The sequence below is a fragment of the Oncorhynchus masou genome, chromosome 33 (genome assembly GCF_036934945.1).
Source record: "Oncorhynchus masou masou isolate Uvic2021 chromosome 33, UVic_Omas_1.1, whole genome shotgun sequence".
NCBI lineage: Eukaryota > Metazoa > Chordata > Actinopteri > Salmoniformes > Salmonidae > Oncorhynchus > Oncorhynchus masou.
The window spans coordinates 22575525-22602649 of NC_088244.1; the positions used below are offsets into that span (position 1 = coordinate 22575525).

The 27125-nt window shown below is 42.8% G+C and overlaps 2 protein-coding genes, 1 long non-coding RNA gene and 1 other non-coding gene across 6 annotated transcripts; 2 read left to right on the top strand and 2 right to left on the bottom strand.

The window, feature by feature from the left end:
* Positions 1 to 368: 368 nt before the first annotated feature.
* On the bottom strand, positions 369 to 13241 carry LOC135528032 (methyl-CpG-binding domain protein 5-like). The gene is given in 16 exon segments (XM_064956797.1): positions 369 to 1533; positions 1649 to 1715; positions 1891 to 1943; positions 2156 to 2836; positions 3106 to 3251; positions 3491 to 3608; positions 3724 to 3836; positions 3839 to 4639; positions 4988 to 5963; positions 6048 to 7126; positions 10472 to 10640; positions 10724 to 10826; positions 11012 to 11151; positions 11499 to 11607; positions 11952 to 12158; positions 13033 to 13241. Coding segments are annotated over 14 exon segments (4557 nt in total). The 5' UTR covers positions 11538 to 11607; positions 11952 to 12158; positions 13033 to 13241; the 3' UTR covers positions 369 to 1461.
* LOC135528034 (uncharacterized) lies at positions 11517 to 13561 on the top strand. The gene is made up of 2 exons (XR_010453502.1): positions 11517 to 11696; positions 13200 to 13561. It is a non-coding gene; the product is annotated as an uncharacterized LOC135528034 (long non-coding RNA).
* Positions 13562 to 13783: 222 nt separating this feature from the next.
* On the top strand, positions 13784 to 26509 carry LOC135528033 (SH3 and cysteine-rich domain-containing protein 3-like). Of its 3 annotated transcripts, XM_064956800.1 has the most exons (13): positions 13917 to 14179; positions 14718 to 14779; positions 15034 to 15112; positions 17386 to 17539; positions 17650 to 17747; positions 17874 to 17934; positions 18013 to 18110; positions 18238 to 18301; positions 19971 to 20023; positions 20147 to 20241; positions 20370 to 20421; positions 22925 to 23062; positions 25151 to 26509. In XM_064956800.1, exons 2-13 carry the CDS (start codon positions 14763 to 14765, stop codon positions 25247 to 25249), a joined length of 1008 nt encoding a protein of 335 aa, XP_064812872.1. In that variant the 5' UTR covers positions 13917 to 14179; positions 14718 to 14762; the 3' UTR covers positions 25250 to 26509. The 3 variants fall into 3 exon arrangements, with proteins under 3 accessions (XP_064812871.1, XP_064812872.1, XP_064812870.1); XM_064956799.1 differs by lacking the exon at positions 13917 to 14179 and adding an exon at positions 13784 to 13866 and having other exon boundaries at positions 17874 to 18110; XM_064956798.1 differs by having other exon boundaries at positions 17874 to 18110.
* A 72-nt stretch (positions 26510 to 26581) lies between these two features.
* Positions 26582 to 26695, bottom strand: LOC135528580 (U5 spliceosomal RNA). Its single transcript, XR_010453564.1, has one exon. It is a non-coding gene; the product is annotated as a U5 spliceosomal RNA (small nuclear RNA).
* Positions 26696 to 27125: the final 430 nt, after the last annotated feature.

Here is a 27125-nt window from a genome sequence, read left to right on the forward strand (position 1 = left end):
CTATCAGCAGCATCACCACGTCATTTACGTACGCCTATTCCGTTTTATGGAATCAACTGCTTGATTCAACTATATATAAATGAAAGATTTCATATGCAACCAAGACTTAAGTAAATTATGTTGCTTTTTCAGTTGTGAACGTTTTGTCGTTTGGATTGTTTCTTCTCTCTGCTAGGAAGACATTCTTCCCGGAATGTAAAGCTAACCACATTCACGATGGGAAGGAATTACATTTATTGATCAAAAGCAGAGTTTGGGCTCGTGGTCCTTTCTACTGATGCAACACGTAAAATTTTGCAAATAAGAGGGTGGTTACTTGCTAGAAAATTCAGTAGATTTAAGCTGCCAACATCAAACAAGGAGGCACATTTTCTGTAAATAGTTTAATATTAAATAAAAAAAAGACTCCCATATAAAAAAGAAAGCTACAGTCAACAATTGAATATTCTTTTAACATAAGTATTGAAAGCAAGGGTAGAATGAGAAAATACTTAATTACAATTCCCCGAAAATTCACAATTCATTGTCTCTAACAATATAAAATAAAACACATTAACTGTACATATTTACAAATCTCCATGTGTAGAAATTGCATAATCTGCTTCTTTTCATTTAAATAAGATATGCCAGCATTACTGGGCTGCAATAGTGTATAGCACAGCGATCTGAAGGACAATGAGAGAAAGTACAACTACATCCCACCCAAAAATACATTGAGTTAAAAACGCACACATAGCTCACACTTTTTCATCAGCCATTCCCCTGTGAAAGGACCTAATTGAAATGTGCATTGTTTACTAAACACACCACAGAGAACATACAAAGGGGTGTATCACAAAGCATGACCACTTTATAGAGCAGGTTCTATAAGAAAGCTCATCTTGAATGTGGGTTGTTGGAAGTGTCGAGTCTTGCCAATTTCACATCTATCTTTATTAATTTGAAAATGTGACTTCAGATTATTTAGACAGTACATTTAGCTGGCTAACTCATCTGCTTGGTGATACACAACACCCTCCCCAAGCAATCTGATTCTAGATCTGTGGTCAGGGGCAACTTCTACCTTGAGCATCTTGAACACCCAAATGTGCACAATCCACACGCACACAGACATCATACAATCTCAAACAGAGCGCAAATGTAGGTCATTCAAGTAGATACTCTTATCCTGACTCACAGTAAACACACTGAGAAACAGTGCAGTTTTTTGTAGACATAATTCTAACACTTACATCATAACGGATCTCAATCAATCACAATGTCAAGCAACCACACAGACTTAAGAGAGGACCTAAGTGAAAGCATCCACATAACTATTTTTCATTTTCTCATCTAGTTCACTCCCATTCAAAAGGTAAGAGGTTGGCATGACAATATATTAGTGCAGTGTAAAAACAGAGTGGGGGAGCTTAGACAATATAAAGCAGTGATAGGGGTGGGGTTGGGGTGAACCTGCTCCCGTCACTGTCTCTGGGACCTGGCTCCCCGCCGCCTCCTGCCCCGGACCGACCTCTCAGGCTTCAGCAGCACCACCTACAACACACACACATCACATCATCATTAGCAGCCTGGACGGCAGACACTAAGGGACAAACTGATATAATAGGTCTAATGAAGTTAAGGGTTGTGGGGTGGTCTAGTGTTTTACCCTGGGTTTAGGTTCCTCTAGGGCTGGAGAATCCAGTTCTCTGAAGTCCTCTAGCACATTCTGTAGCCTGATTTGTTTTTTTTAAACACACACAATAATATCAGTATATTTACACTGGTATTAAATTTCCTTGTTCTTTGGAAAAGTGGCAGTGTTATAAGTGCCATCGAGAAGATGGGCAGAATAGTAAATCGGTGCTCTTCGTTATCAAAGATTCAAGTACAGAATCAAAATGAGCTCACGTTTGTTTCCTTTTCCTGCCTCTTCTGGCCCCCCCCATTTGTGCAGTTTGGTTCTGAAAGGGAGAAGGGACACTGTAATCAATAAGGCACAAATTACATAAATCTTTCACTGCTTGTAATGCAATATTGTGTCTAAATGGCATTTTTAGCCATGCAGTGGTAAAACAAAATGACCTCCTTGGCGCTTGGAGGATGGATTTAGGGATCCTTTTTGACTGTATTTAAACCCGGACAATAAACTAAAGGAAACAGCAGCCAGACTCACCCTGCCCTGCTCCGTGTGCTGTAGACCCCCAGTCTCCTCCTTGGGGCAGCTGCTCCCGTCTCTGGGACTCTGGTACCCTCCTGCCTGGGGTCTGTCCCCCTGCCGATCTGACACAGCCTGGCTGTACGAGTCTGTCTTGGCTTCCTCCAGGTAGATGGGAAGCAGAGGAGGGTTAGTGTGACACTCTGGGAACTCCAACTTGTTCTGCGGGGGCGTGTTGGAGCCATCGTTGCTGGGTTTAGGGGTGCCCTGAGCCGGGGAGTGGGCTGCCTCCATATTGAGCCGGGACAGGTCCGGGTTCCTCAGGGTGCAGGCCTGCCGAGGGCTCAGGGAGAGGGGGGCACTGACCTGAGGGAGGAGAGCGGAGGGGGAACGGCGCTCCCCAGGGTAGGAGGGCGGTAAGGCACCGAAGGCATCCGCCCCAGACTGAACTGCTTCCTGCTCTTTAGCACTGACCTGGAGGAAGGAGGTGTAGATAGTGTCCATGAAGGAAGCGTAGGGGTCCAGGACGCTCACCACGGAGCCCTCTCCACGCTGGGATACGGGGGCCAGGGCGGGACAGGGGCTGGGTGCAGTCTCTGGGGTAAGCCGATTGGCTGGAATATCCTCCTGAAGGGAGGAGCTGTCTGTTTCCTGTAAGGAGATGGCCTTTTCTCCCTCTGAGGGTGGTGCCATGTTGAGCTGAAGAAGGAAGATACAGATATTTCAAAAATCACAAGACAAGGCTTGTGTCAGGAGTGGAAAACAATGGCCTGTGTGGTCCAGTGGTTACAGCCGTTGATCCCGGCACACATGTATGCCAGAGTCGGCATGGGTTCGAATCCGCCACACTGGCATTTTACTCCCCCTCCTTCCCTTGGCCTTTCAATCTCTTCAATAAATCAACAAAATGTACAAAAGGAGTAGGACGGCGCCACTCCTAAAAAAAATAAGTGGAACACAACAAGTACCTGGATGTTGTTGAGGAGGTTGATGGCCCCATCAGGGCCCTGGAGCAGAGGCATGCCCAAGGCAGAGGCCTGTACGGGGGGCAGGAAGAGAGGGCCTGCACCTAGCCCCAGCAGACTGTGGAGGCTGGTCAGAGCAGACAGGTCTCCTACAAATACACATGGTTCATCATTAAAACAGTTTGTGAATGGGATACGGTGACATTCTAAGCAATATGTGGGTAATGTACAAGATATAGCTTTGTTGTAGCTGTTCCCAAAGTTTGTAAATAATTCACTATTAATAAAGTGAAATGTAATAGAAAAGACTAACTATGATTCCGCATTTGTAATTGACAACAAAACCTTGATATTTATAGCAGTGTAAATGAATGTTGCTGTGACTAACCTAGAACCCCTGGGTTGAGGAGAGTAGGCAGTAACTGGTGGAGGCCAGGGTTGTCCTTTCCCTGGACAGACAGGGGGATTAGAGTTTCCATCCCCCCATCATGGCCTGAAGCTGAGACCTGGATGGAGACAGGATCAAAACATCAAACTGACATCTCTAATAGAGATACAGTGTTAACTATTTGACAAGGGAAAACTACAGGGTAGAGGACCAGGCTAAGGGAGAGAACCTACCTGAGGTGGGGGTTGTTGGGGTTGCTGTGTTAGGGGGAGATGAGAGGCAGGCGGGAGGCCAGTAGAGCCCAGGGCAGCAGTTAGCAGATCAGGGCTGAGGGAAAGGAAGGCCGGGGAGGCAGGGGGGTGGAGAGCAGGAGCGACTGCAGGGCCTGGAGCGGCCCATCAGCTGGGGGAAGCAGGCCCTGGAGGGCCTCAAGGAGCCCAGGGCCGGGGAGGGATGACGGGTCCAGGAGTCCAGACCCTTTATCCAGAGACAAACCGTCCAACAGGGCTGGGATGTGCTGCCGGAAGGGGAGGTCCAGGCTCAGCTGGCCAAGCCCAGACAGGGGCAACATGGCAGTCTGCTGCTGGCCTAGTAGCAGGGAGGCCATGAGGAGAGCCTGGAGGCCCAGTTTCTCCCCCATCCCCAGATCACACTCCTGGCCTGGGGTAGGGGCAGCAGAAGGGGGTAGCAGTGGGTTCAACAGACCCAGGAGATTCAGAGGCAGCTCTCCCTGACCTCCCATTAGACAGGGGAATAAGCTAAATGGAAAGTTGTGGTTCAGATGGGCAGTCTGGTGTTGTTTCTGCTGTTGCTCATGCTGTAACAGTAGTTGTTGTTCTGATTGTTGTAGTAGTTGTTGATCGGGTAGTTGATGGTGTTGCTGAGGTGTGTTGGAGATGGGGAGGTGACCCTGCTGACCGCCAATCCACAGGCCCAGGGGCAGAGAGCCCAGGATGGTGGGGTCCAGGAGGGAGGGCAGGCCGGCCGTGGCAGATAGAAGCTGGAGAAGCTGCTCCTGACTCATGAAGGGGAAGGCTTCAGCCAGGGGTAAGGAGCAAGTAGAGTCCCCCAGGGCCTGGGGGCTGCAGCCTCCCGGGGGTTTGGTCACTGTGGAGCCCTGATGATCAACACTCTGAGGCTCTTGTACCCCTAGAGAGGATTGGAGAGAACCAGGATTAACGGCATGATGAATGTTCTTTTTCAAAACAGACAGTACTCAACAAATCTTAACACGTCTAATGAAAAATTGGTGTATTTTCCTAGGCCTCAGGTATCCTAGCGGTTAGAGCGTTGGGCCAGTAACTGAAAGGTCGCTGGTTTGAATACCTGAGACAACAATGTAAAGAATCTGTTGATGTGCCCTTGAGCAAGGTACTTAACCCTAATTTTCTCCAGTGGAGCCATACTACTATGGCTGACCCTGTAAAACAACACATTTCACTGCACCTATCCGGTCGGTGTAAGTGACAATACAACATTTTAAAGGTTCATCCTCACCTGTAGTGTTGTTGCCGGTGCTTCTGTCCAGGCCCCCCTCCCCAAGAGGTGTGGTGGAAGAGGCTGCCAGCAGTGCCAGCATGTGGTTACTGAGATCCAGGGGTCTGGGGGAGGTGGTGCTGCTGTAGCTGGTGACGCTGCTGCTATGGTTGGAGGTGCTGTTGAGACCAGGGCCTAGTGTTGACATGCTCTCCATCTCCATTGATTCACTGACTTCAGGAAAGGCCTGGCCAATGGGTGACTGGATGGTGGTGGCATCCATAGGTTGGTTTTGGGCCTGCCACAGCCTATTAGGGGTGTGTGGGGTGGGCGAGGGGCTACTGCAATATTGTGCTGACTGAGCGTTGGACAGGGCCATGGAAGGAGACCGTCTCTGTTTGGGACTAGTCCTCGTATGTGGTCGAGACGGAGACTGTGCATTACCTCGCCTGGACTTTGACTGAGAGGGAGAGAGGGGCTGTGATGGGCCTTGTGTGGTACTGTGATTAGTGGGGGACTGCACGGGGAATGGTCTGATGTTTAAATGGGAGGGCGAGGGAGACTGCCTGGGGCTCTGCCTCATGCCTCCTGTGCAGTGTCCAGAGCCGGGCTGGGCTCCAGTGGCTTGAGCGTTCTGCACACTGAGCAGGTGAAGCAGAGCAGAGAGAGGCTGGGTGGGGGGATCCGGTTGACCTGCCATGATTGTTGTGAAATCCAGGGCGCCGTCAGGCTGCTTCTGGGGCCCTGCGAGTGTGCCAGAGTGCCGGACTGAGAGCCTTAGGGCCTGGAGGTGGTTCTCTAACATGGCGGGGTAGGGCGAGGCTGAGGTAGAGGAGGGTTGAGAGTGCGAGGAGAGGTTGAGCACGTCGCCGGGGGTTCTGGGACCGGTCATCTGGGACTCCTTCAGCATGCTGAGCACTGTGGGCGAACGCCGCTGCCGCTTCCTGTGGGATGTCCGGTCCGTACGGGAGAGGTGAAGGGGACTGGAGGCTAGGGGCTGGGAGAGAGAAAGCAGGGGGGAGGCTGCAGACAGGGGCCTAGCGATTGAGGGAAGGCTGTTGTGTAAAGTGCTGTTTGTTACCTTCAATTGCTTAGACTCCCTCGAGACCTCCAAAGAGAGGGCTGAGTTGAGGATGCTGCGCGAATTGGAGCTCTGGTTGTGAGTCATCTGGCTGGCCAGCTGGGCCTTGGCTGCTGCCGAGAGGAGACTACTGGCAGGAAAAGAAGCTGGGTGGGGTTGCTTCTGGTGGTTCAAGAACTTTCCAAGAGGCAAACCAGAAGGACCAGCACTGATCTCCATGCCTGAGACAGAAGCAGGTGCCTTTGTGGGCCTCCCAACCTTTTCAAGAGCTAGAGAGAGGATATGAGGATTGTTTTGGTTGCTCAGTGAGTTTGGGTGAAGGATGTGATTATTAGTGCTACTGTTGCCAGAGTTCTTAAACTGCTCTAAGATGTCCTCAAGCTTGTATTTTGAGAAATGGAGGATAGGGGACCCCCCTGGTATAGGAGAGTGTGAGGAGGAAGAGGATATCCTTCTGGGGGCGTAGCCACCAAGCACCACCCCTCCCACCCCCTGCTCAGAGTGAGCAGAAGAGGCGGAGGGGTGGCGTGAGCGCTGGCGGGGAGAGGGGCAGTTCATACTCACAGAGGGAGAGGGGGAACATGAGGGGGACAGGGGAGACCCAACGATGATACAATGTTGATGACTCTGCCCTCCCCTCCCCAGTGTCCCAGGGGAGGAGGGAGGAGGGGGAGAGAGGGGCCCCATATGAGGAGATCTGAGGGCTTCTGGAGTCTGTGGTGCCCTCTGACCCTGACTGAGATTCTGAGGCGTTGGTGTGTGTGGGGACCTCTGAGGTGCCCCATAGCTGGAGAATGGAGAGGTGTTGGGGGCGAGATTGAGAGGAGGTGGCAGTCTCCTCAAAATATCAGGCGTGTGATAAGAGTTAGTGCTATTGTGTGAGAGGGGTGAGGAGCCATTGTAAGAATACACAAGTTGGGGAGAATTTTTAGGACTGCCACAAGAGTTGGGGTGGAGGTTATTGTTGGGCCTGGACTGGACGAGATTGTGTTTGGAGGAGTAAGTGCCACGTTCTTTTTCTTCCCTGTCCACTCTCATCCTCTTAGGATCTCTGTTCTCCATAATGCCACTGGTGACCTCTGCAACAACAAAAAATCTACATTAGAGCTTGCACAATAATTGTATAATAGTGTAACCGACAATTATGGGCAATAACCATGAACTCACATTTTCCTTCATAATTCTTAATACATTAGTAGGGGGTGAGATTCAACTTCCTTTTCAAGTACAGTGCCTTGGGAAAGTATTCGGCCCCCTTGAACTTTGCGACCTTTTGCCACATTTCAGGCTTCAAACAAAGATATAAAACTGTATTTTTTTTGTGAAGAATCAACAACAAGTGGGACACAATCATGAAGTGGAACGACATTTATTGGATATTTCAAACTTTTTTAACAAATCAAAAACTGAAAAATTGGGCGTGCAAAATTATAAAGTTAAAAGCGCAGAGAGCATCATGAAGAACAAGGAACACACCAGGCAGGTCCGAGATACTGTTGTGAAGAAGTTTAAAGCCGGATTTGGATACAAAAAGATTTCCCAAGCTTTAAACATCCCAAGGAGCACTGTGCAAGCGATAATATTGAAATGGAAGGAGAATCAGACCACTGCAAACTCCCTCTAAACTTTCAGCTCATACAAGGAGAAGACTGATCAGAGATGCAGCCAAGAGGCCCATGATCACTCTGGATGAACTGCAGAGATCTACAGCTGAGGTGGGAGACTCTGTCCGTAGGACAACAATCAGTCGTATATTGCACAAATCTGGCCTTTATGGAAGAGTGGCAAGAAGAAAGCCATTTCTTAAAGATATCCATAAAAAGTGTTGTTTAAAGTTTGCCACAAGCCACCTGGGAGACACACCAAACATGTGGAAGAAGGTGCTCTGGTCAGATTAAACCAAAATTGAACTTTTTGGCAACAATGCAAAACGTTATGTTTGGCGTAAAAGCAACACAGCTCATCACCCTGAACACACCATACCCACTGTCAAACATGGTGGTGGCAGCATCATGGTTTGGGCCTGCTTTTCTTCAGCAGGGACAGGGAAGATGGTTAAAATTGATGGGAAGATGGATGGAGCCAAATACAGGACCATTCTGGAAGAAAACCTGATGGAGTCTGCAAAAGACCTGAGACTGGGACGGAGATTTGTCTTCCAACAAGACAATGATCCAAAACATAAAGCAAAATCTACAATCGAATGGTTCAAAAATAAACATATCCAGGTGTTAGAATGGCCAAGTCAAAGTCCAGACCTGAATCCAACCGAGAATCTGTGGAAAGAACTGAAAACTGTTGTTCACAAATGCTCTCCATCCAACCTCACTAAGCTTGAGCTGTTTTGCAAGGAGGAATGGGAAAAAAATTCAGTCTCTCGATGTGCAAAACTGATAGAGACATAACCCAAGCGACTTACAGCTGTAATCGCAGCAAAAGGTGGCGCTACAAAGTATTAACTTAAGGGGGCTGAATAATTTTGCACGCCCAATTTTTCAGTTTTTGATTTGTTAAAAAAGTTTGAAATATCCAATAAATGTCGTTCCACTTCATGATTGTGTCCCACTTGTTGTTGATTCTTCACAAAAAAATACAGCTTTATATCTTTATGTTTGAAGCCTGAAATGTGGCAAAAGGTTGCAAAGTTCAAGGGGGCCGAATACTTTCGCAAGGCACTGTAGATGTAGTTTACCCAATAGCAGTTTTTAATAATTTTTACATGAAGTGGGTAAAGTTGGTAGCCTAATCATTTCACGAGAAAAAAGGCATGGTCAGGAGTAGAAGCTTCGTTTCCAAAAGTTAAGTGGTCATAACCATTTGTTTTGTCACCAAAGCTGTGTTGTATCATAGGTATGTCGTAGCTCATTTTCAAAGATGCAGTATTATAATACATTACAAGCTCAAAACATTTTTTCACAAAAAATGGCAATTACAACAATAACCATGGCAATTAATTGTTACTAAAAATCCCATATTGTCACAGCCCTAACCAGCATGATTAATGACATTTCTGAGAGCACTATTTGAATAGCACAATGTAAAAATGTTTTGGTACCTGACCATCAATAGCCGTTTAATGATCCTGAAAGCACTTCATTTCTGTTACATTAGATCTAGTACTCACACCCCTTGACATTTTCCACATTCTGTGTTACAGCTCAAATTTAAAATGTATTCAATTATGTTTTTCGAAATGTTTAAATAAGTCAAAAAGTATTCAACCCCTTTGTTATGGCAAGCCTAAATAAGTTCAGGAGTAAACATTTGCTTAACAAGTCACATAATAAATGCATGAACTCGGGGCAATAGAGTTTAACAGGATTTCTGAATAACTACCTCATCTCTGTACCCCACACATACAATTATATGTACGGTCCCTCAGTTGAGTAGTGAATTTCAAATACAGATTCAACCACAAAGACCCGGGAGGATTTCTAATAACTCCCAAAGGGCACCGATTGGTAAATGGGTAAAAATACAAATAAAGCAGACATTGAATATCCCTTTGAGCATGTGGTTATTAATTACACTTGGATGCTGTATCAATACACCCAGTCACTACAAAGATACAGGTGTACTTCCTAACTCACTTGCCAGAGAGGAAGGAAACCGCTCAGGGATTTCACCATGAAGCCAATAGTGACTTTAAAGCATTTAGAGTTTAATGGCAGTGATAGGAAAAAAACTGAGGATGGAACAACAACATTGTAGCTGCTCCACAATACTAACCTAATTGACAGAATGAAAAGAAGGGAGCCTGTACAGAATGCAAATATACCAGAGCATGCATCGTGTTTGCAATAAAAAAATCAACGTAAGAGAGCTAAGCATAGGTCAAATCCTAGAGGAAAACCTGGTTCAGTCTGCTTTCCAACAGACACTGGGAGACAAATTCACCTTTCAGCAGGACAATAACCTAAAACACAAGGCCAAGTATACACGGGCGTTGCTTACCAAGACAAAATTAAATGTTCCCAAGTGGCCCAGCTACAGTTTACTTAAAATCAGCTTAAAAATCTACAGCAAGACTTGAAAATGGCTGTCTAGCAATGATCAACAATCATCTTGACAGAGGTTGAAGAAAAAGGGGATTTTTGTGCAAATGTTGTACAATCCAGGTGGGCAAATCTCAGAGACTTACAGAGAAAGTGATTACAGATGCCAAATGTGATTCTAACATGTATTGACTCATGGTGTTGAATACTTATCTAATCAAGATAGTGTTTTATTGTTATTTTTTTATTCAAATGTTAGAATTTTTCTTCCACTTTCACAGAGTATTTTGTGTAGATTGTTGACAAAAAATGGCAATTAAGTCCATTTGAATACCATTTTGAACAAAATTTGGAAAAAGTCAAAGGGTGTGAATACTTTCTGAAGGCACTATAGTTATCTGTGTGACTTTCTGAAGGCACTGTATTTACCTGTGTGACGGGCAACATAGGGCAGTTGTGAAGCCTGCATACTGCGACAGAGCGCTGCCATGGCAACCACTTTCCTCCGATGGTTACAGAGCTTTGTCATGTCCTGCTCTGCCTTCCCCACCGGCTGGCTGTGCTGTTGAATTTTGACCCCTAGGCTAAAGTTAAACACCTGCAGAGACAAAGGAACATACATTCAGCAAACCCCAGTCAAAACCGGTTGTGAGACGATAAGTGAGATGTAGAGGGAGTCACCTTGTGGATGACCAGCGGACACTCGAGGCCACACTTGCATGTGCCATCGGTCAACAGATATGACTTAACCTCTTCCAGTGAGGACAGGACTGCGCCACTTGGACTGTAGGAATGGACAGGGATGCAGGAGATGAGTGATGAAATAAAGGGAAGGGGAAATCAAATATATTTTACAATTCCCTGCTCCAGACCAGCTTTTGGGAAATGAAAACATTATAATGGCCCATATATGCTTACAACACAAGTATAAACAGTATTATACCCGCCTGTGTTACTGAACTTGCTTACCTGACATACACCACAAGCCCGTCCTTCGCTCTCCTCTGCCAGCCAATGGGGACTTGTATTGCCACAGAGTGGACTCCATCCTTGTCTCCACTGCCACTCTCACTGCCTCCCATCATTTTGTAAAAACTGCTTTGCAGCACCTTTGGGATAGAAGAAGCAGGAACAAATGTAGAATGAATACATGCTTTGATGAACAACTATTACGACCACTATACTGAGATTCTGACACCAATGTTTTCCCACAAAAAAAGACAACCAGAGTTCCAACTCGTAGAAACCAATATAAAGTCTAACATAAAGCATGCCTGATGATAGCCCATTCATCAATGCTAACTACCTTTAGCACCTATTGTGGAGAGTATCTTCTGGCCAGGGTAGCTTTGTTAAGCTTGTGCTAAACGTTTACACACATCACTTGCGGTACGGTTTTGAAAACATATCTTATCTTTCATATCTGTTAGGAAAAAAAGGTTAAATTACTACACACCTTTATAGGGTTGGGGTTCCCACACGGCCATATTTCCATGTTACAGCGTCTGTTTACGGAAAACAGAGTCGACCAATTGTGCTAATTAGCTATCTGCGTCTCCGAACACCTGTGTAAACGGAAGACGGACGCCACAAACTTGTCACTGAAAAATACTGCTGGCTGCAACTGTGTTAAAACCAGTTAAAACAGTGTACAGTAAGTATATATTTTGCATTTGTGAAATTATTTTGATGTGATATGAAAGTAGAGGGCATTATGTTTCTAGAATCGTACCGCAACTGAGAATCCATTCACATTGAGATGGAGTATTTAGCTGTTTTGGATGCCAGGGGCATTTCGCCTCTAAAAAGAACATGTAAGGTCCTTGGACTTGGAGTAAGGTTAGGCTCTTTTAGCCTGTTATTGGGCTAGCCTGATAAGTGAGGAAGGATATCATGTTCTCAAGCCTACCTTGTCATCTTTGAAATGCCAAATATATTATTGGCTATGGTATCCACCGTGTGAAGGCCATTGTGTCAGGGGAGAAGCACACACACTCTGCCAACCACCCTCCAACACCTTGCAGAACTCTCCAAGAAGTAACGTTAAGTTTTCTGGCCCTGCTTCAGAGGTCAACTCCTCCAAAACTCTGCAGCTGACACTAAGGCCACAGTTTGACTGCAAAGAAGATTGAGATAGACCTGACGTTAGAAAGCCCTAAAAAAATAATACGTGAAAATGATGAACAAAAAGAATCTCTCGATTCTGAAACACAGCCACATAGCATTCGAGGAAGGGGATGCATATATTAGGATAGGCCTTGTAGTGGTATTTCAATTGAGTGACCTATTATCAAATAGCTACCTAGATAGTTAGCGAGCTAAATGAGACTGGTGGTGTGTGCAGCTGGATGTTGAAATTGAAAGGGAAAACAGCATTTGTAACTTGATAATAGTTATCTAGCCCACATGCACACTATACTTTATAATATAGCCATTACAGAAATGGCACATAAAGTTAAATCACAGTCACAGCAATGATTGTCCTACATAGCTAGCTAGGCTACCTTCATCCAACTAACGTTAGTTAGCTAATATTGCAGTCTAAAGTGTCGTAACAGATTGACAGACACACCTTGCAAAATAGTAACATTTCAATAATGGGAACTTGGGAGAAATTTGTTTATATATTGTCATGCATGCTAGCTAGCTAACGACCATTTGTGCGAAATGTATTCTACCATTCTGTTCTCAAACAAGGTCGCGAAGTTTTTGGAGTCTTCTCCAGTAAGCTCGCGGGAGAACCCCGGACAGAGTTAGCTAGCTGGCTTACTAACGCTAAATTGTTTTGGATGTTAACTTTATCTAGACAGACAATGTGGTGATCAACCCTCCAGTTCAAATGATTTGCGCCATCAATCAACTATCCGTCTTTCTAGCTGCATCTGCCCGTCTCGTTAAAAACAAAGGACAATAATGCTTCATTTTACTGCGCCTATGATCTCGGGGCTAGGCTAACGTTAGATGGCTAGCTAGCGTTGACAGAAATTTACTTGATTCTGGAGTGTCCCAAGACCCAAGGATGTCTGATCGTGTCGCCAAATTATTCAGTCGTTATCTCCAGACACTGTTCGATCAAGCTGGTGTATGTTTAGAAAAAATGGAGCTCATCCGATGCATCTTTTAATCTCTATTTCACAGTTATTATTTTTTCTTGCAGATTCCGTGCAAAAAAATAATGGAGTTTTCTATGGAGCATGCGCAATGGGGCGGCGAGGGACTATTGTACCCACAATGCAACCGGACCTTTGTAGTGGTAGCTGACGCGGCCCCCCAAATGAAGAATAAACTGGCCATGGTTCTCTGTTCTTCAACTGGGCTAGGGAAAAATAGGCTTTTGTAGAATGTCATGTTTTCTTCCATGGATTAGCTACCTCTACTACCATCAGTCTTTCACAATACAATACTGTACTTTTTCTTAATATATTATGTAGATCCTCTCCTTATATATAAACTACAAGTTTTTCTTTATGTTTAAAATGTTCTTTAACCTGGCAGTACAATAAAGATAAACATAGCCTATTTCCATTCCATTCCTTTGTCAGTATTTTCCATAGAAATATAATTATTGTTGTCATAACGATGTTGACAACAATGAGAGCAACTAAAACAATACTGATTATGCCTGCAGTTTGTATAGTAAGCCAACAGTTGGCTGTGTGTGTCTTGGCCTGTCCTCTCAGGCTGTGACAGGGGTCTGCGGGGTCATGGCTAGAAGGGATACAGCTTGTGTCAAATTAACATCAAAAGTATTTTTTCCCCCATTTTAGTGAGATAAAGCTGGATCTCATCTAGCCATGACCGATCTACAGGGCCAAGGAATGGGTGTGAGTATCAGATTTCCCCTCGTCACCGGTACCCAGCTGTCTCACTCACTCAAACTGATGCCTGCTTTTACAGTCCCCCACTCACTCACTCACCAACCCCTCTGCTCTAACCACTAACCATTGGATCGCTTTTTGGAAATTACCTGCATAAACCTGAAAAGGGAAATATCAAGAGTTGGAATGGTTCGGAGGCCTCCGGTGTGACAGGTTGCTCATCACACATGAAAGGAAACTGGTGAAGAAAGCCTTTACCATACATCCACATACCAGATTTAATTTCTTCATTGACTGGACTAGCAACCAGTAGGAACAAGTATGTCTAAACTGTAACTATATTGCATGCCCCTTTTTTTGTGTATATGTGTGATCTGTTCAGCTTAGTCCTTTTCTAAATAGATATCATATATTTTATCATTTAGATATATAGCAAATTCTATAAGTTTCATTATTGAGAGGGGACCGAATAGTCAAATTCTCACTAAGACTGATTCTGGTTTTATATCATTGTAATTTTTCAGAATCTCTCATCTCATGCCCAGTCTGGCAAGGCACCCAAATTTAGCCATGATGAGATTGAGTTACCCTGCCCCAAAATAGTAGAGTGGACGAGTGTATTTTGGAGAGAGTGTGTGTGTGTGTGTGTGTGTGTGTGTGTGTGTGTGTGTGTGTGTGTGTGTGTGTGTGTGTGTGTGTGTGTGTGTGTGTGTGTGCAGGCGAGTAAATAATCTCCCCCTCCCCCCTTTACTACATGCGAGAGGAGAGGACATGATTGGGTCACGTGTCTCATTAAAATGGTCCCATTCAAATTGAGAGCCAGTGTTTCTGTTCCCCTAAACTGTATTCTGTCTTAGGTGGGTAGCACTGCAGGACGAGAGTGAGAGCTCACACACTACACCATGGCCCAATATGACCAGTGAGTCTGCTCTCCTGTTGCTGAACTGAATACATAGGATATTCCTTTTTAATAGATTTACCTGCTTCTAAACAAAACAACGAGGGAAAGATTTAAGTATTAGATTTTTCATTGCAATAGACATGTAAAACTTGGTAAAAATGTAAAGCTCAGCCACCGTAACAATACTACTGCAATATCTGCCCTTAAATATATGTCAGATATCCTTGTTTGTTGATGTTACTTAATGGTCTCTGTTTGTTTCTCTGAGTTAGACTTGAAGATAAACATTCTGTGGATATCCACGATAACCCCACAGCCCCTGACAATATTGTGAAAGAAGAAGACAATACTGTGAGTAGCATGACAATCTGCCACTGTTGGTAACACCATCCCTCAAACAGTTTAAAATAGCAGCCAACTAGGATGGTCAGAATACAGTAACCTCATTAGTTTAATATGTGAGGCTCTCTGCTCCCCTATTTATATTCTGCAGTAAGGTGACACTGTGGGCTAAATCCACAGAGCCTTTTTCATTTACCACTTACTCTCCAGAAGTGAAATAATGGTTTCAATGGACATTTTTCTACACTGCAGTCGGGAAAGTATTCAGACCCCTTTACTTTCCCCACATTTTATTACATTACAGCCTTGTTCTAAAATTGATTCCCCCCCCCCCCCCCATCAAACTACACACAATACCCCATAATAACAAAGCAAAAACTACTCTTTAGAAATGTTTGGAAAATGTATCAAAAATTAAACACTGAAAGCATCTTTGGCAGCGATTACAGCCTCAAGTTCTCTTGGGTATGACGCTACAAGCTTGGCACATCTGTATTTGGGCTGTCATGAGCCTTTTACTGAGGAGTGGCCACTCTACCATAAATGCCGAATTGGTGGAGTGCTGCAGATGGTTGCCCTTCTGTAAGGTTCTCCCACCTCTACAGAGGAACTCTGGGGCTCTGTCAGAGTGATCGGGTTCTTGATCACCTCCCTGACCAAGGCCCTTCTCCCCTGATTGCCCAGTTTGGCCGTGCGGCTGACTCTAGAGAGTTTTAGTGGTTTCAAACTTCTCCCATTTAAGAATGATGGAGGCCACTGTGTTATTGACAGTGGTTTAAAGTACTTAAGTAAAAATACTTTAAGGTACTACTTAAGTAGATTTTTGGTGTATCTGTACTTTAACACATTCCTAAAGAAAATAATGTACTTTTTACTCCATACATTTTCCCTGACACCCAAAAGTACTCGTTACATTTTGAATGCTTAGCAGGACAGGAAAATGGTCCAATTCATACACTTATCAAGAGAACATCCCTGGTCAACCCTACTGCCTCTGATCTGACGGACTCACGAAACACAGATGCTTTGTTTGTACATGATGTCTGAGTGTTGGAGTGTGCCCCTGGCTATCCATACATGTTTAAAACAAGAAAATTGTGCCGCTTGCATAATATAAGGAATGTGAAAGGATATATACATACATTTACTTTTGATACTTAAGTACATTTAAAACCAAATTCTTTTAGACTTTTACTCAAGTAGTATTTTACTGGGTGACTTTCACTTTTACAATATTCTATTAAGGTATCTTTGCTTTTCTTTAGGTTTTGCAGACATTTTTTGGTACCCTTCCCCAGATCTGTGCCTCGACACAATCCTGTCTCAGAGCTCTACGGACAATTACTTTGACTTCCTGGCTTGGTTTTTGCTCTGACATGCACTGTCAACTGTGGGACCTTATATAGTGCGCCCTTCCAAATCAAGTCCAATCAATTGAATTTATCACAGGTGGACTCTAGTCTTAGAAAGATCTCAAGGATGATCAATGGAAACAGTATGCACCTGAGCTCAATTTTTTTTAACCTTTATTTAACCAGGCAAGTCAGTTAAGAACAAATTCTTATTTTCAATGACGGCCTGGGAACAGTGGGTTAACTGCCTGTTCAGGGGCAGAATGACAGATTTGTACCTTGTCAGCTCGGGGGTTTGAACTCGCAACCTTCCGGTTGCTAGTCCAACGCTCCAACCACTAGGCCACTAGGCCACCCTGCCGCCCCAATTTTGAGGCTCATATCAAAGGGTCTGAATACTTATGTAAATAAGGTAGTTCTGTTTATCTTTAGTATATTTGTTAACATTTCTAAAAACCTGTTTCTCTGTCATTATTGGGTATTGTGTGTAAATTGATGAGGAAATACTAATATAATACATTTTAGAATAAGGTTGTAACATAACAAAATGTGGAAAAAGGAAAGGGGTCTGAATAGTTTCCAAATGCACTGTATGATATAAATAACAATCATGATAGGAAATCATTGTTTTGATGAGACTGATTCTTTGGATTTCAATAAAAACGTTCTACCTCCAGCTGAATCAAATCAAATTACATACTAAGCAGATGTTATTGCGGGCGTAGTGAAATGCTTGTGTTCCTAGCTCCAGCAGTGCAGTAATATTGAACAATTTTTAGACAATACACAGATTTAAAAGTAAAACAATGCAAATAAGAAATATATAATATATATACCAATCCAATATATACCAATCCAATCAGCGGTCACCAGGCAGGGGAAAGGAAGGACATCTGTAAAGGTATTGAGACATAGGCACCCTCTCTGCAGGTATACTTTATTTATGAAGAGGAGGTGGAAGTGGAGGAGAAGGAGCCCGAGCCTGAGCCCGTTGTTATATTGGTGAATGACAAACCACACAAGTTCAAGGACCACTACTGCAAGACGCCCAAGTTCTGTGACGTCTGTGCTCGTATGATAGTCCGTAAGTTATAACATTGGCCACAGTGGCTCTTGTATTTATTAATAGTATCTGTAAAGTTGAAGCTTAATAATACTGACTAGCTTCTTATAGTTGACTTTTCAACCTTTCAGTCAACAACAAGTTTGCTCTACGGTGCAAAAACTGCAAGACCAACATCCATCACTCATGCCAGTCCTATGTCGAGTATCAGAAGTGCTTTGGCAAAATTGTAAGACATTTTCAATTCATAATTTAGATAGTCATTATAATGTCAGAACATGATCAAGTTGCCATTGCATGCAGTTGCCAAAAACAACAATTATTCTACATATTAATTTTGCTGTCTCTCCTATAGCCCCCAGGTTTCCGACGGGCCTACAGCTCCCCTCTATACAGTAGTGACCAGACAGATGCAGGTAAGACACTAACCATCTCAACAAGTGTTCAACTTATTTTTTACTATGTGCTCTCTCTGTTGCTTCCCTCCTGTCTAGCCCACTCCAACCGTAACGACCCTGTGTTTGACACCCTGCGGGTTGGGGTCGTCATGGCAAACAAGGAGCGCAAGAAGGGGTCTGAGGACAAGAAGAATGTGAGTGTGGACCTCGTGTCCATATTAGCCAAAAAATAAATTAATGACAATAAGTGGTGTAATTTACTGACAACCATTTGCATAGGGATCATAAATGGCATGTTAACCATCTTTTTTTCCCTCCAAGATGATGATGATGATGATGGAGGAAGAGGAATCCCAACAACCCAAAGAAGATGAGCAGGCAGAAGGTATTGAAAAAGGATGAGCATGACCATATTGAAGCATGTGACAATTCAAGGTGATGCCATCTATGGTTCCACTGCATCAACTATAGAAAAATACACTTTATTTATTTAAAACAACGTATTTTATTTAAACCTATTGTGCCATATGAAATTATATTGAAGCTCATCAAAGTGAATGATAAATAAACCAAAGCATAAGGGGTGGTTGGTTGTCAAGCAGTTGCTAAACAATATACAGTACCGGTCAAAAGTTTAGACACACCTACCCATTCCAGGGTTTTTCTTTATTTTTTACTATTTTCTACATTGTAGAATAATAGTGAAGACATCACAACTATGAAATAACACATATGGAATCAGGTAGTAACCAAAAAAATGTTAAACAAATCAAAACATATTTTAGATTTAAGATTCTTCAAAGTAGCCACCCGTTGCCTTGATGACAGCTTTGCACACACTTGGCATTCTCTTTAGCAGCTTCATGAGGTAGTCACCTGGCATGCATTTCAAATAACAGGTGTGCCTTGTTAATTTGTGGAATTTCCTTCCTTCTCAATGCGTTTTGGCCAATCAGTTGTGTAACAGACACAGATGTGTAACAGACACATCTTAACATCAACTGTTCAGAGGAGATTGCGTGAATCAGGCCTTCATGGTCGAATTGCTGCAAAGAAACCACTACTAAAGGACACCAATAATAAGAAAAGATTTGCTTGGGCCAAGAAACACGAGCAATGGACATTAGACCAGTGGAAATTTGTCCTTTGGTTTGATGAGTCCAAATTTTAGATTTGTGGTTCCAACCACCGTGTCTTTGTGAGATGCAGAGATGGTGAACGGATGATCTCTGCATGTGTGGTTCCCACCGTGAAGCATGGAGGAGATGTGATGCGTGGGGGTGTTTTGCTGGTGACACTGTCAGTGATTTATTAAGATTTTAAGGCACACTGAACCAGCATGGCTACCATAGCATTCTGTAGCGATACACCATCCCATCTGGTTTTCACTTAGTGGGACTATCATTTGTTTTTCAACAGGACAATGACCCAACACACCACCAGGCTGTGTAAGGGCTATTTGACCAAGGAGAGTGATGGAGTGTTGCATCAGATGACCTGGCCTCCACAATCACCCGACTCAACCCAATTGAGGTGGTTTGGGAGGAGTTGGACTGCAGATTGAAGGTAAAGCAGCCAACAAGTGCTCAGCATATGTGGGAACTCCTTCAAGACTAATGGAAAAGCATTCCAGGTGAAGCTGGTTGAGAGAATGACAAGAGTGTGGAAAGCTATCATCAAGGCAAAGGGTGGCTACTTTGAAGAATCTAAAATATTTTAAATTTTAAATTGTTTAACACATTTTTGGTTACTACATTATTCCATGTGTTATTTCATAGTTGTGATGTCTTCACTATTATTCTACAATGTAGAAAATAGTACAAATAAAGAAAAACCCTGGAATGAGTTGGTGTGTCCAAAATTTTGACTGGTACTGTATGTATGTCAATCTTTTCCCAGACTAACCAGAATGACATCCAGTACAGAACAAACAATGTATCTTACGCTGAATGTCAAGGAGCAACGTAAAATTAATGTAATACTGACTATAAAGTTGTGGAGTTGACCATTGTTGTATTGAAACTCTACAAAGACCCTGTGTGATGTCCTTATAGGAAAGCCAGAGGGGGATAAGAAAGGAGACAAGGCTGACAAAGCAGATGACAAGGTAAGGGACTGAAACTGCCTGACATCATGTATACACTAACCATGTAAATATCAATAATAACACCCTGTCTGGTACATCAATACAATTAGTAGTTAAATAAACATTGGTGTATGTTTGCCACAGAAAAAGAAGGAGATGGGAAACATGGGAAATCAGTCACATTACTACCTGGCTCTGTATCGCTTCAAGGCTATTGAGAAAGACGACCTTGACTTCCAGTGGGTTTACCAATACATTTCCTTATATTGTATGAATTAGGTTTCATGTCCCAACATTTAAGTCTTGTGGTAATATGAAACATTTGATACAATTTGATAAATAATATACAAACCTTTGTGTCTTTCAGTCCTGGTGATCGAATCACTATAATTGATGATGCAAATGAGGAATGGTGGAGGGTAAGTGTTCCTGAAAAATGTTCATGCAAGCTGACAATGATCAAAACTAGCAATGACTCTGCTAGTAGTCTCTATGGGGGTGCCACAGGGTTCAATTCTCGGGCCGACTCTTTTCTCTATATTTATCAATGATGTCACTCTTGCTGCTGCTGGTGATTCTCTGATCCACCTCTACGCAGACGACACCATTCTGTATACATCTGGCCCTTTGGACACTGTGTTAATTAACCTCAAAACGAGCTTCAATGCCATACAACACTCCTTCTGAGGCCTCCAACTGCTCTTAAATGCTAATAAAACTAAGTGCATGCTCTTCAACTGATTGCTGCCCGCACCTGCCCGCCCATCCAGCATCACTACTCTGGACGGTTCTGACTTAGAATATGTGGACAACAACAAATACCTAGGTGTCTGGTTAGACTGTAAACTCCCCTTCCACACTCACATCAAACATCTCCAATCCAAAATTTAAATCTAGAATTGTCTTTCTATTTCGCAAAAAAGCCTCCTTCACTCATGCTGCCAAACATACCCTTGTAAAACTGACTGACTTGACTTGACTTCGGCGATGTCATTTACAAAATAGTCTCCAACACTCAAACTGGATGTAGTCTATCACAGTGCCATCTGTTTTGTCACCAAAGCCTCATATACTATCCACCACTGCGACCTGTATGCTCTCGTTGGCTGGCCCTCACTACATATTCATTGCCAAACCCACTGGCTCCAGGTCATCTATAAGTCTTTGCTAGGTAAAGCCCTGCCTTATCTCAGCTCACTGGTCACCATAGCAACACCCACCCGAACACACGCTCCAGCAGGTATATTTCACTGGTCATCCCCAAAGCCAACATTTACTTTGGCCGCCTTTCCTTCCAGTTCTCTGCTGCCAATGATTAGAACAAATGGCAAAAATCACTGAAGCTGGAGTCTTATATCTCTCTCTCTAACTTTAAGCATCAGCTGTCAGAGCAGCTTACTGATCACTGTACCTGTACACAGCCAATATGTAAAAAGCACACCGAACTACCTCATCCCCATATTGTTATTTATCCTCTGAATCTGAATCTGCAATACGTAAGCAGCTTTTTTTGAAGAAATCAACTGTGGGAGCAATTATTAGAAAATGGAAGACATACAAGACCACTGATAATCTCCCTCGATCTGGGGCTCCCCACAAGATCTCACCCCGTGGGTCAAATAATCACAAGAACGGTGAGCAAAAATCCCAGAACCACACGGGGGGACCTAGTGAATGACCTGCAGAGAGCTGGGACCAAAGTAACAAAGCCTACCATCAGTAACACACTACGCCGCCAGGGACTCAAATACTGCAGTGCCAGACGTGTCCCCCTGCTTAAGCCAGTACATGTCCAGGCCCGTCTGAAGTTTGCTAGAGAACATTTGGATGATCCAGAAGAAGATTGGGAGAATGTCATATGGTCAGATGAAACCAAAATATAACTTTTTGGTAAAAACTGAACTCGTTGTGTTTGGAGGACAAAGAATGCTGAGTTGCATCCAAAGAACACCATACCTACTGTGAAGCATGGGGGTGGAAACATCATGCTTTGGGGCTGTTTTTCTGCAAAGGGACCAGGACGACTGATCCGTGTAAAGGAAAGAAGGAATGGGGCCACGTACCGTGAGATTTTGAGTGAAAACCTCCTTCCATCAGCAAGGGCATTGAAGATGAAACGTGGCTGGATCTTTCAGCATGCCAATGATCCCAAACACACCGCCCGGGCAACGAAGGAGTGGCTTCGTAAGAAGCATTTCAAGGTCCTGGAGTGGCCTAGCCAGTCTCCAGATCTCAACCCCATAGAAAATCTTTGGAGGGAGTTGAAAGTCTGTGTTGCCCAGCAACAGCCCCAAAACATCACTGCTCTAGAGGAGATCTGCATGGAGGAATGGGCCAAAATACCAGCAACAGTGTGTGAAAACCTTGTGAAGACTTACAGAAAACGTTTGATAAAGGGTATATAAAAGTATTGAGATAAACTTTTGTTATTGACCAAATACTTATTTTCCACCATAATTTGCAAATAAATTCATAAAAAATCCTACAATGTGATTTTCTGGATTTTTCCCCCTCATTTTGTCTGTCATAGTTGAAGTGTACCTATAATGAAAATTACAGGCCTCTCATCTTTTTAAGTGGGAGAACTTGCACAATTGGTGGCTGACTAAATACTTTTTTGCCCCACTGTATTTATTGCCTTACCTCCCTACTTTTCTACATTTGCACACACTATACATAGATTTTTCTATTGTGTTATTGACTCTGTTTGTTTATGTGCAACTCTGTGTTGTTGCTTTTGTCGCACTGCTTTGCTTTTTCATGGCCAGATCACAGTTGTAAATGAGAACTTGTTCTCAACTGGCCTACCTGGTTAAATAAAGGTTGAATAAATCAAATAAAAAAAGAATAAATACTGCCTCATGAGATCTACTTTCTATTTTATTGTCACCATTGTAAATAAGGGCAATTTTTTATTCTCAGGGGAAGATTGGGGAGAAGACAGGTTACCTCCCCACCAATTACATCATTAGAATAAAAACGGGAGAGAGGGTGTTCAAGGTGACGCGCTCCGTCGTGGGAAACCGAGAGATGGGTCAGATAACACTGAAAAAAGACCAGGTAAGAAACGGGTGTCTCTGTATCAGACCCGAGTCAAATACTGTTGCATACAGCAGTTGAAAGTAGTGTAACTGAGGTGTGCTTTATTTCGCTACTGCTGGTCACACTGAATCAAGCCCAGCTCAAGTATTTGACCCAGGTCAGCTGTCTGTCTATGAAAATAACGTTTCTTAGTTTTTCTTTGCACAAGAAACTGATGTCAACTGATTTATGATCATGAGCAGTATGGATGAATGTGTGCATGTGGACAGTGACTGTAATGACTGTTGCTACAATGCGTGTGTGTCTGGTCATGTGTGGTGGAAAAAGTACCCAATTGTCATACTTGAGTAAAAGTAAAGATACCTTAATAGAAGATGACTCAAGTAAAAGTGAAAGTCACCCAGTAAAATACTATTTGAATAAAAGTATTTGGTTTTAAATATGCGTAAGTATCAAAAGTAAACATAAAGTAAAATAATTTATAATTCCTTATATTAAGCAAACAAGACTGCACCATTTTCTTGTCATTTGTATTTACGGATAGCAAGGGGCACACTCCAACACTCAGACATAATTTACAAACAAAGAATGTGTGTTTAGTGAGTCCAGCAGATCAGAGGCAGTAGGGATGACCAGGCATGTTCTCTTGATAAGTACGTGAATTATACTATTTTCCTGTCACGCAAAGCATTCTAAAGTACTTTTGGGTGTCAGGGAAAATGTAAAGAGTAAAAAGTACATTCTTTTCTTTTGGAATGTAGTGATGTAGAATAATAGCGAAGACATCAAAACTATGAAATAACACATATGGAATCATGTAGTAACCAAAAAAAGTGTTAAACATATCAAAATATATTTTTTATTTTAGATTCTTCAAAGTAGCCACCATCTGCCTTGATTGCTTTGCACACTCTTGGCATTCTCTCAACCAGCTTGATAAGGAATGCTTTTCCAACAGTCTTGAAGGCGTTCCCACATATGCTGAGCACTTGTTGGCTGCTTTTCTTTCACTTATCCCAAGCCATCTCATTTGGGTTGAGTCAGGTGATTGTGGAGGCCAGGTCATCTGATGCAACACTCCATCACTCTCCTTGGTCAAATAGCCCATTCACAGCCTGGAGGTGTGTTTTGGGTCATTGTCCTGTTGAAAAACAAATGATAGTGGGACTAAGTGCAAACCAGATGGCATGGTGTATTCGCTGCAGAATTCTGTGATAGCCATGCTGGTTCAGTGTGCCTTGAATTCTAAATAAATCACTGACAGTGTCACCAGCAAAGAATCCCCCACCATCACACCTCCTCTTCCATGCTTCACGGTGGACGCCACACATGCGGAGATCATCTGTTCACCTACTCTGCGTCTCACAAAGACATGGCGGTTGGAACCACAAATCTAAAATTTGGACTCATCAGACCAAAGGACAGATTTCCACTGGTCTAATGTCCATTCCTCATGTTTCTTGGCCCAAGCACGTCTCTTATTTTTATTAGTGTCCTTTAGTAGTGGTTTCTTTGCAGCAATTTTACCATGAAGGCCTGATTCACACAGGTTCCTCTGAACAGTTGATGTTGAGATGTGTCTGTTACTTGAACTCTGTGAAGCATTTATTTGGGCTGCAATCTGAGGTGCATTTAACTCTAATGAACTTATCCTCTGCAGCAGAGGTAACTTTGGGTATTCCTTTTCTATGGCGGTTCTCATGAGAGCTAATTTCATCATAGCGCTTGATGTTTTTTGTGACTGCACTTGAAGAAACCTTCAAAGTTCTTGAATTTTCCAGATTGACTGACCTTCATGTCTTAAAGTAATTATGGACAGTCATTTCTCTTTGCTTATTTGAGCCGTTGTTGCCATAATATGGGCTTGGTCTTTTACCAAATCTTCTGTATACTACCCCTACCTTGCCAGAACACAACTGATTGGCTCAAACGCAAAAAATAAAGAAAAACCCTTAACTGAGTAGGTGTGTCCAAACCTTTGGCTGGTACTTTAAATAGTAAAATAAAGTAAAATATAGATACCCAAAAAACTTTAGTAGTACTTTAAAGTATTTTTTACTTAAGTACTTTGCCATAACACTGTCCTCCATTCTCTTTGTGTTGCAGATCGTGGTGAAGAAGGGAGAGGAGGTGAATGGCTACTTGAAGGTCAGCACAGGCCGCAAGCTGGGCTTCTTTCCCACTGACCTGCTCCAGGAGATCTGAGCCTGACCGGATCACAACCACAGGTCTAGAGTCACACCGACACCAGGACCATAACCACATAACACCAAACCCAAGACCTAAACACATGATCACAACATTTTCTAACACAACAGTTACACTAACACTTGTATTTTCCACTTTTAGGGGCCTATAGAGCTGATCTGGTGAATGTGTAAGCTCTTTGAGCTCTGTAAATTGTGTTGAGTGTAACTTAATACTGCAGCCTACCCACCCTAGTGAACTGGATCAGCTATCCATGCAATCCGAGCTGGACAGAGACGTGTGACGTAGGACCAGGAGTGTGTGGTGGACACCTAAAAAGTGAACATGTTTGTGCCATTTTAATGTGATCAAAACCGGACAACCTGAAACTACATGTTCAGAAACTTGAAGCAAAAAAAGTTTCTAAACCCAATGGCTGTAACTACTGACTGTATCTATTAAGTAACTAGGATTTTTACATTGTTTTTGTTATGCAAACCTAATTGTCTTGGAGGCTAATGTATTGCTTACTCTTATTGTAATAGTTCCTTTTTTATATATAGTCAGCTGAAATTCTAGTGCTTCATTTTCCCCTTGATGCAAATGTTCAAGAGGGCTTGTTAAAGAGCATGTTGTAATTTTATTTTAGCTTGGGCCGGTCTTTTATCATCTTTAACATAACAGTGTGCTGTGTATTCGTTGTATTTTTAGAGCAATAGACAATGTAAGCCTGGCTGACAGAGACCCACAAACTTTTGCCAGACAAATGAAGTTGAAATCATTGATACAATATTGTAACATTACGCAACAGTCATTTGTTATGAATTTATGTACTAATTTTAGTACTAACAGCGGAGTGCAGGCTTTTCCCATTTATTGTCTTACTTGATATGCATCCTCTGTGACACCATCATTGTGGTGAAATCAATTCACAATTCGAAATAAAGTCCTCTATTTTTGAATCAGTATTTTGCATTCACTGATTCTTGTGTGTACCATGATTCGTGACTTTTGTGTCCAACCTAAAGAGGTTCAGCTTGTCTACAAAATAGTCAATACAGATACTACTTGTGTCATGTATTGATCCTGTGATGGGGAGAATGCAGCCTTCATTATCCTGTGTGAATGCTAGCAGTGTCACATGGAATTATTGTAAATAGTGTCTTACATTTATTCAAAATTTAATATTTTAATATATAGATATCTAATACTATTATATATTCACCCGCAAGCATGGCTCTAATGGTGACAATTTGAATAGACGGACATACAACAGAACATTGTATGGTTAGAACACATATGTATATATACCTCCTCAACAAACTATCATTTTAATTCACAAGAGTGAATGTGCAACCATACAGCCGGACATTAAAAAATGTGTTGATACTCAATGTTCCTTTCCACGGAAATCGTTAGTAAAAAGGCGAAAGATTTAAGCGATCTGAAAATATACTAGAGCGTACTACAAAACGAAGGAAACGGCTCCCTCACATTTCAATGTATTATAAAACCCGATAATGGTTTACATAGCAATATCACCCAAACTGTAAGGTCAGAGTATCGCAGTCTTCGCAACTTGAAATTCAATTAATCACACAATTTTAATGGCAAAATTTGGAAGAATTATTATATTTATATATTTAATAGCCTAAATGTATGCGCGAAAGGCAGGCTGGGAATTATTTACACCCACTTCCTAATTTTCGAATATTTATAGTACAGTGCCCATACTCAACGACTTTTATTCAATCGAATTATGCCTGGAGAATTATTTTATAGCTGTCAATAAAGGTCATTAACTCAAAAAGGGAGAAAAAAACTCAATTCAAATGCGTTACGTCTGCATTTTACTGAGCCACTGCGTTCAACACATTTACATGCTTATGTGGTA

What these genes read in the sequence shown, in the direction of transcription:
- LOC135528033 (XM_064956799.1), top strand. An exon ending in TGAAAGAAGAAGACAATACT is followed by an intron (nt 15,113 to 17,385) that starts GTGAGTAGCATG and finishes CCCTCTCTGCAG; the next exon opens with GTATACTTTATTTATGAAGA. An exon ending in AAAGACGACCTTGACTTCCA is followed by an intron (nt 20,242 to 20,369) that starts GTGGGTTTACCA and finishes TGTGTCTTTCAG; the next exon opens with TCCTGGTGATCGAATCACTA.